This window comes from Pteropus vampyrus, unplaced genomic scaffold, assembly GCF_000151845.1.
Source record: "Pteropus vampyrus isolate Shadow unplaced genomic scaffold, Pvam_2.0 Scaffold18, whole genome shotgun sequence".
In the NCBI taxonomy this organism is placed as follows: domain Eukaryota; kingdom Metazoa; phylum Chordata; class Mammalia; order Chiroptera; family Pteropodidae; genus Pteropus; species Pteropus vampyrus.
Genome location: NW_011888799.1, coordinates 2,526,227 through 2,535,441, shown reverse-complemented (window position 1 = coordinate 2,535,441; position 9,215 = coordinate 2,526,227). Strand labels below are relative to the sequence as shown.

General features: G+C 41.9%; 1 protein-coding gene across 1 annotated transcript in view; it reads right to left on the bottom strand.

The window, feature by feature from the left end:
• Positions 1-828: 828 nt before the first annotated feature.
• DNAH8 (dynein axonemal heavy chain 8) overlaps positions 829-9,215 on the bottom strand; it is a 339,355-nt gene continuing 330,968 nt past the window's right edge. The window contains exons 91-92 of the mRNA XM_011354823.2: positions 4,496-4,617; positions 829-1,511 (exon numbers count right to left, since the gene is read on the bottom strand). Of these exons, the coding sequence (XP_011353125.2) occupies positions 1,224-1,511; positions 4,496-4,617 (410 nt within the window). The 3' untranslated portion in view covers positions 829-1,223. The remainder of the gene's footprint in view (positions 1,512-4,495; positions 4,618-9,215) is intronic.

The window sequence follows — 9,215 nt, the reverse complement described above, 5'->3', positions numbered from 1 at the left end:
TGAATCAATATCAGGAGCACATCGGAGACCACTGCTATGATTTGCATTTCCTATGATATTTTTCTACTGTTTGAAAGTACGCTAGATAATGGTGGCCTTCCCTCCAGACACCTCACCTGGGTTACTGCTTGGCCATTGTGTTTTGTTTATTATTGACATCTCTGATCAGGGTGACAGAAAGATGAGAGGGGAGCAAGACAACTTGAAACGCTTCCTTCCTTCAGAACGGACAAAGGGAATGATGCTTGCAAATTTAGCTGGGGGCAGGCAATCGGATTCTAGATGGGAAGATCAGTAGAGACACTTCTTCACTTTCTTTAAGCTGCATGAGCATTCAGTGCAGGACCCCATCTGTTTTGTTAAATCGACAATTTCCTTTAGCAGGAAATAAAGGTTCAAACCAAGTTTCAGACTAGCTACAGAGTAAGAAATAGCTTCACTTTTTAAAGACTTTGCTCTTTAAGGCATTCAGCATGTAACCTAATTTCACTTGATGGAGTTTGTTTTTCCTTTTCCATTTGCTACCCAGAAATGTGTGCTTCATTATCTCCTGCAGAGAGTTGGGTTTGGGAGGGAAGAACTGGAGACTCAGAGCTCTCTGGGCCTCAAAAACATTTAAAAGGATAAAATAAAATAATGTTAAATAAAATTAAAATGAATGATAAGAGCAGTCATCCAAGTGGATTCTCTGCCTCAAATACTTTACACCACACAGCTATAGATCTTAGGGGTTCTGCCTGGAACTCTCCAGTTTTCATTTCACAAGCATAAAGAGAAGACCAAACTCAAATGAACAAGCAAACGGTTAACACATTTGCACAGACACGAACATGGGTAGATTTTATTGAAGGGAAAGTGGTTTTTGTTTGAAAGGAACGTTTGCATCTACTAGACTCCTACTAGATGCAACAGATGAATACTTTTAGATTTTTTGAAGTTCAAACCTTCCATATTGTTCTGACAGAAAGATAAGAATTTATCTAAAAAATAATTATAATGGAATATGATTGCCTAAAATAAAAAACATTGCTTTAGAATTGTCTTTTTTGAACACTGATATGAGGGTAAACACACACACATGCGCACGATTATAGAATATTACCTTTTTAATTTAGAAAGAGTAATCAAGCGATTACCAGGGTCAAAAGACACACATCTTTGAGTCTCTCAATGTCACTGGCCATTAACATGGCTCCTGGTGCCCCCAGCCAGTGGAAATGAATTTACTTGATGTCACACAAAAGGGCCACTCCTCTCAGGATCCAGTGATCTGGGGACAAGACTGTGCGCAAATACACCACGGTGATGAAGGTCAAGTCAGTTCGCCGCGGCTTCTTGTAAACAGGACACACGTACAGCTTGGGGTCCTTGGGCGCAGTGGAATTAATGGCGAAGATGTGCAGCACAGGCAGCTGCATGAAGAGCACCTTGGGGGTGGATTCTGTGAGCTTCCCATTCCGTCTGTCCCAGGCTGCTCCATCCATGTAGAGCCCATAAATATACACACCTTCCTAGAACAGCCAAGCAGAAGGTAATAATTTTTTTAAAAAATCAGGTGCTGTGAGATGGGCATCCATTACTGTAATAAAGGTTGTCAGTATGGAAAGAAAACATACACCAGTCTTAAGATGCTACAAAAGACAAAAACACTGCTGGGCACACTGCATTAGTGAAATAGTGAGCCCAGTTCTCCCCTGTGGCCTATCTTGAGGTGATGAGCGCTGAAGAAATGTTCCTATTATTGATTATTTGAGCGTAGGGGTGGCCTGCCTGGGACAACAGATTTGCCAGCAGTGCCAAATCACCTCTGCAGGAAGCTAAAAGTCTCCCAAGAGGCCTGGTCTGAGTTCGTGCAGGGCGGGAGCATGGAACAGGATTTGGAGCTGGGTGCCACGTGGTATGTCTGCCTGCGCTGGCTAAGTCAACCTATAACTCTAACCTCATCTCTGTCATAGGATGAAGTAAGGTGTGTGCTTCCTGGCCTGGTGAGCAAGAGAGTCAGACTCCCCCCGCCCCCATCCCAGAGGCTGGACATGGTAGATTGAGAGTGAATATGATGGGTAGGAAGGGGAGAGTTGGTTTAGCATTGACTGACCATTGCCCCGTGTCTTTCTCTCTCTCACACACAATAAGACCTGCCCCGGAGGTCTTCATCATTATATTGGGAGACAACACACACACACACACACACACACACACACACACACAAATTTAAAAAGACATGAATGTAACACCAGCACACACTCGTTAGAGGGGTTTCCTGGTGAAAAGCACTGGGGCTGATGGCAGTGCTTTCTGAAGTGAAAGCCCACTATGGGCTGTGGTGTCCTGGGCCTTTGCAGGGAGTATGGCCTTGAAGGGTGGGCTGCATTTGGAAAGACAGAGGAGAGAGAGGGTGGATATCCCAGGTAGGAGCAGTACTACAAGCAAGCCAGGTTGGTGGGAAAGCCCGCCCTGAATTTTATTCAGAAGAGAGTGAAAAAAAATGGTGAAAAATAAGTTAGGGCTTGAGCAGGGAAGTCTAGATGCCAAGCTGAAGAGTTTGAACTTGATCTTGCAGGCAGAGGGGAGCCACAGAATGTACATGCAGTAAGACAAGAGAGGCTAAAGGGAATCACGGGAGAGATTACAATAATCACATAGGCTTATAAAATATATTTATGTAGAAGGTGGTGACCATTTTTTCATTTCCAGTAAGGACTGAGAGATAAGGGGAAGCAAATGTAGATTATAATAAAAGAGAGGGAGATTAGTTGCAAAGTGTTTTCTAACAGGTTGAGGACTGTATGTTTTGAACCAAAAACTGAGGTACATGATATGACAATAAAACCGCAGGCAATCCCAGAAAATCAGGACATATGATCACCATCACTAGTTCCTGGATGACAATTACTACATGAACAATACAGCCACTTAGGTACCACCTGACAGTAAATTGCATCCCTTCTAGACTCTTGTCCTCAGAATTTTATAAAGTCATAGTTAGAAGGTATAGTGGATTGAATAGTGTCACCCTAAAATTCATGTCCTCCTAGAACCTTAGAACATGACTCTTTGGAAACAGGGTCATTGCAGAAGTAATTAGTTGAAGTCATACTGGACTAGGCTGGGACGAAATTCCGATCTGGCCACTGTTTTTCCAAGAAGAGGAGAGGACACACAGAGATACGCACAGGGAGAATGCCATGTGACAATGGAAGCAGAGATTGGAGTGATGCACCTACAAGTCAGAAAATGCCAAGGACTGCTGGCAACCACCAGAAGCTAGGAAGGGCGGGGAACAGATTCTCCCTCAGAGACCCCAGAAGGAACCAACTCTGCCAATACCTCCATTTCGGACTTCTGGCCTCCTGAACGGCAAGAGAATAAACTATTGTTTTAAGCCACCCAGTCTGTGATACTTCGTTACAACAGCCTCAGGAAACTAACACAGATCATGGCACCCAGAAATGGGGTGTTGTTGTAACAGATACCTAAGAATGTGGAAGTGACTTTGGAATTGCATAATGGGAAGAAGATGAAAGAATTTTGAGGCACGAGATTTTTAGAAAGCCTAGATTATTGGCGGAAATACAGAGATTGATTCTGGCGAGATCTCAGACGGAAGTAAGGACCATGCTACTGGAAACTGGAGGAAAGGTGATCTTTGTTATAAAGTGGCGGAAAGGGCCGGAACTCGGAAATCATGTGGTTCATTCCCTTACTTGACAATTGAGGGAATGAAAGTCTGAGAACTAGAAGAAGGGACTAAGATTTATTGAGTGTGTATGTGGGGTCCGGCACCAAGCCTAAATGATCCCATTTAATTCTCGCAACCACCTTCAATATAAGGAATATAGTCAATAATATTGTAATAACTATATGTAGTGTCCGATGGGTACTATATTTATCAGGGTGATCACTTTGTAAATTATATAAATGTCTAATCACTACACCTGAAACTAATATATTGTATGCTAACTGTAACAAAAAAAATTTTTTTAATTATTTTTTAAAAAGTTAAAGAATTTGCCCGAGTTCATAAAGCAGGTAAGTGTCCAAACAGTGGCTCCCACTGGTGTCTGCTCATCTCGAGCAACCCCACTTCCCTATCGCGGCCAGGGTCCTACAGCTATCAAGACACACAGCTAGAACTGGTTCCAGCACTCGGGACTGCTACTCCTGTTAGTCTCTAATGGTCCCCTTGACGCTCATCCATTCTGTGAGTAGCCCACAGCAGGAGCTGGAGATGTGTGGAAAATCCTTTTTAGCAAACATGAGCGTAATTTGTAATTATAAAGAAATGCAGCCTGGGGAGTTCCCAGTGCTTGTCATTAATTCCCACTCCAACAAATGGAGGAGGCTTTGACTCTGAGGTCTTCTGGTTACCACTGAGGAAACCATGGCTGCAAAGCCAGTGGGCTGAACTGAGGCACTCATAGGTCAGCTTGAAGGAGAACTTGAACTTTCAGCCCCGGCTTCCGCACTGTCCCTACCATTGCCCAGTGGTGCCTACCGTAGGGGGTGACGTGATCTCCTCCTTGGTCTGCCGCAGAACTTCATTGTGGATGGTCACCGAGTCCAGGGCCCAGCCTTTGTGGGCCCGGGTCACTTCTTGCCTCATTGCAGTGAGGAAGCCTTAAAAAAAAAGAAAGAAAGAAATTATTTCACTTTAGAAATAAGAAGGGATCGGTGCTACTTCCTTTTTGCTTATCAACCTCCAAAGGCATGCCCATCTGAGAGGAGATGAGATCAAACCCCAGAGGGGACATTTCTTTCAGTGTTTTGTTTCTATGGGGACCTGCAATGAGCTAAATATTTCTCATCAGCTGCCAGCAGGAAAGCAGCATCCTCTCTGCCTCAGACAGAGCCTTGGTTTGAAATTCTCCTAGGATTTCAACCACTCAAGTCCTATAAGGGTTGTAACCCAGTCTTAGCTCATAGCCTCTATGTGAAGATACGATATCTAGGAATAAGACTGGAATGATAAAATATTCTGAGAACAGCATTCCAATTAAAAATGGAATCAAACTGTTATCAAGCTTCTATTTGCTATAATAGAACAATTTCATTTAGTCTAAGGAAATAAGGGATGATGCCAAAATAGAAAACCCAACTTTCAATTTGATCAAACAAAGCAATCAAACCGGAAAGGAAAGCTGCACGGTTTAATATGCATAATACAGTTATTTTAAGACAATACATGGTTCCGCGTATCGTGGCCTTTCTTTAAACTTAATATTTGCAAATCATGCCGTTAAATTCAACAAGAGAAGCCTTTCTTGGAGGGTAGCATTTGATATTAGAAACTATACCCTAAACTTCAAAATGGACTTCAAAATCTTAGGAAAATTTATCTGTGACTTAAACATTACATTTAGGCCTCCACATTAATATTGAACATCATGCCATGTCGAGTTACAAGGCATAACTATGGGTGCCGAGTTAATATCCTTTGGAATTGGAAGGAAAGAATAGGCCTCTAGCCTGGCTTAGTGAGAAGGTCAATCTTTCCCATTGCCAAGACCCCCCCCTGGTTATTAGACGCTTGGGGAGGCATTCATCCATTCATTCATTCATTTGTTAAATCTCTTGGGAGTGGCTACCATGTGCCAGGAACTACTCCAGGTAGGATGACCACAAAGAGGAAGGGGCCATCCGCGGACCTGGCATTCAAAGAGCTCAGTCTAGAGGGAATGTGGAGGAAGGCAGGAAGTATAAAACACAATGTCAGCATAAAGAAAGATGTGAACAAAGTGAATTACTCAAGAATTGAGAAAATGAAATTGAAGGTGATGCTTGGAAGATATGTAGGAGTTTTCCAGATGGGACAGTTTCTGTTGGAGGAGTAGTGTGTGCGAAGGCATGGAGGTCTAGGCTAAAGGTGAGGCAGTAATGGAGTTTAGAACAAAGAGAGGTGGGATTTTTCAGCATCAGAATTTGGACTTGACTTTGTGGATGGTGGGAAGCCACTGAATATTTGAAGTACGCAAATGATTTGGTTCTATTTGCATCTCATAAGGTTTACCACAGAGCTCACCAAAACAGGATTTCGGTGCTAAAGGAGAGTCCTTGAATTAATCCACATGAGAAGTTGGACAATCAACCAGAGCAGATGATTGAGGGACTTTTATGGATGATTCTTATAAAGCTACAGTTTCTTAAAACCAAGAGTGCCTAGTAGGAAAGGATGATTTTGTGATATAAAAATTTAACTGCAGGAAACAAAGTAGAAGTTTGCCTGGCAGCAGTTGCTGGTCAGTACCCATCCTTACTCTATGCGTGGGGTCACTCAAGATGATTCGATCAGTGTGTGATTATGTGGACTTCCATTTTAAATACTGGAGACCCCATACTTTATTAGTAAAATAAACATTTAGTGTGTTTGCCAGTAAATGGTATATATGACCGCAACAATAAAATCCAATTCTTCCTTCTATGTCACTTTATGAAAATGTCATTTTTGTCATTCAACATTAAGCATGCGTCCATGTGGGGTATTAGACACTGCATATCCAAGTAGAGTACTTGGTATTAAATTGACCCTATTTTGTGATATTTTAAAATTTACCACCGATCTATGAGTCTACAATGGCATAACGCACAGGACATGAATTCTGGTCTAAACCATCCATCTGCACAAGTTAAATAATTGAAAATTTCTATAACATTTTAAATTCCAACTAAATCGCAAATTTAACCTCACTCCATGTGGCACTCAGCACAATGCCATAGGTGCCAGGTGAAGAATGAACAGGATTCTTTTTTTATGTAACATACTTCTGACGAAGTCTTCAGTCATTGTCAGAGAGCTCTGAAAATCTCTAGTGCAATTAAGGAGAGAACCTCTCCTATCTTCTCCCTCCTGGGGAATACATGTGAGGTTATCTAGCTGACTTCAACAATAAGCCTCCTAATGTTTAGGAAGCACTTTTAGTGTGCCAGTTGACGGAATCTAGAATACACAGTACCTTGAACTATTAAGAAAGGAAAATGTTAAATACATGTATTCGAGGCCTGAGAATGGAGGGGAGGGAACTGTTCCATGGGTGATTGATTCCCACTCAGAAACATGGAGAAGATACATATTTTTTTTTTCAAGTCTTGAAAGTTTTGATTTGGCTTTTTGATCAAAAGTGGATTGCCTGAATTGTTCATTTTTGAATTTAAAAAATGAATGACCGTCTTTCCCATGGACTGGTAGCAAGTCTACTGGAATCAAAATCTGTGTTTTCTGAAGTCTGTATAATAGAGACTATTGATGTTTTTTTAATAAAAGCTTGAAAAGCAGTACGTTTTGTCTTGACACCAATTTAGTTTTAGTAATTCTTAAACCAAATTTCAATCATCAGTGAGGGAAAAGTGATTCATACATTCACATGTCTGACTCTGAAGTAAGAAGTAAAAAGCTGGGGGAAGTCTTCAATAATAATAATCTATTCTTCCCAAGAGTTAACCACCCACATAAAAATGAGTGATTTGACTATTGAAACAACTGAGTTACACGTAGTCTAAGTGAGACACTTTAAAAAAATGTTTTCCCTTCGAGCTCATATAGCATAATGATTTTTTAAAACACTTGTCAAGCTTGTTCTTTAAAAAAAAAATTCATCTTTAAGCTAAGAGTATACTTTGGAAACTCAGGTCTAAAGTAACACTTGTTATGTCTTAATTCCTATAACAGCAGTAACCCAACATTTCAGCAAACTAATTACTACAGTTTGACTCACACAATCAGCTGGCATAAAGAAAGCTGTAGAGTGTTTCAAGTATCATTTCAAACAAGGTCTTCGAGAAAACGAAAGAAATAACTAATCAGGAAGATTGTTCTCGATTTTATAAGGAGTTGGTTGGTCCTCTGTAATGATGGTTCTATAGGCAACACCTTTGTTTTCCTTTAAAAAATGAACCGATCCTTATGTAATGGGTCTTAGGTTGTGCAGTATTTCCTGTCTTATCAGTTACTAAGCCTCCCAGTACTGTCTTTGAAAATGAAGAGAAATGATGTTCCTGCTACAAGTTTATGACAGGCAGTCTTTCTCTCAAATGAGAAGCAAATAGAGTTCATTGCAAGTTAAACAAAAGGTCAGAAATCATTAAACAAAGATGGGGTTGATCCACCCAGTTGAATAAAAATGCACTGGGCATCTTTCCTGATGCTTTGCTAGATGCTGTAAGGCAGGGATCTCGAAATTGATTAAACATTAAAAATACCTGGGCAGACTTTAAGACTCCTGATTCCCAGGCCACAGCCCAGATCAATAAAACCACAGTCTCTAGAGGTGGGAGCCAGGCACTGTTTCAAGGCAGAATTGTTTCAAACTTTAATGTTCATAGGTATCACCTGGGGATGGAGCTCTTATTACAATGCGGGTTCCGATTGGGTAGGTGAGTCACGGGTGGGGCCTGAGATTCTGCATTTTAATCAAACTCCCAGGTGATGCCATTGTTGCTGCTGCTGATGCTACTGCTGGACCACATAACTGGGCAGCAGAATCTAATGCCAAGGTTCTGCACACATTACAATGGCCAAGAGAGCTTTTAAGAAAATTAACTATACAGACTCCAGAGCCCTCCTTCCCAGAGGTTCTGCTGTCATTGGTCTGAGGCCCCAGGCATTAGCATGTATTTAAGGCTTCTGTGTAGGTAGAGCTGAGAATCATGCTCTGTAAAAAGAGATGCCACTGACGGGTCACTGACCCACATTTGTTTTAAGAACAAATTTGGCAAGTGGGAAGAGAAATGCCTCATGACACCAGCAAAATATTAGGAAGGCTGTCGGTAGTACTAGCTGACTCTTTCCAGGGTCCCCTGAGATGCATGTGTTCTCTGAAAATGTCATTAATCCAGGACACAGTTGGCTCCAGCAAAACTAGAGTTTAAGTGGGAGGGCTGAGGCTAATTCTCTTGGCCAGGTTGGGATCAGCTGAGCCCACCGAGTCTCACACGCCAAACTGTAGTTCCCCGTACTGCTCTGTCTTCTCTGTGTGCTACTTTATGCTTCCTTTCCCTCGACCTAACCTTGCACTTCTCCCCTCCCTCCCAAACCTTTCCACTGTGTCCCCTGGTGTGGTTCTGTGGTGAACAAGCTCTTCGGTATTTTCTACCTCTTCACAGAACCTCTCTCCCTCTTCTTGCTTTAGAGTCCAGCTCAACTCTGAAGACACTGTCCTTCCCTACTGTTCATCCACCCTTTATGAGAATGTCCACTGCCTTGAGAACATGCCCCACCCCTC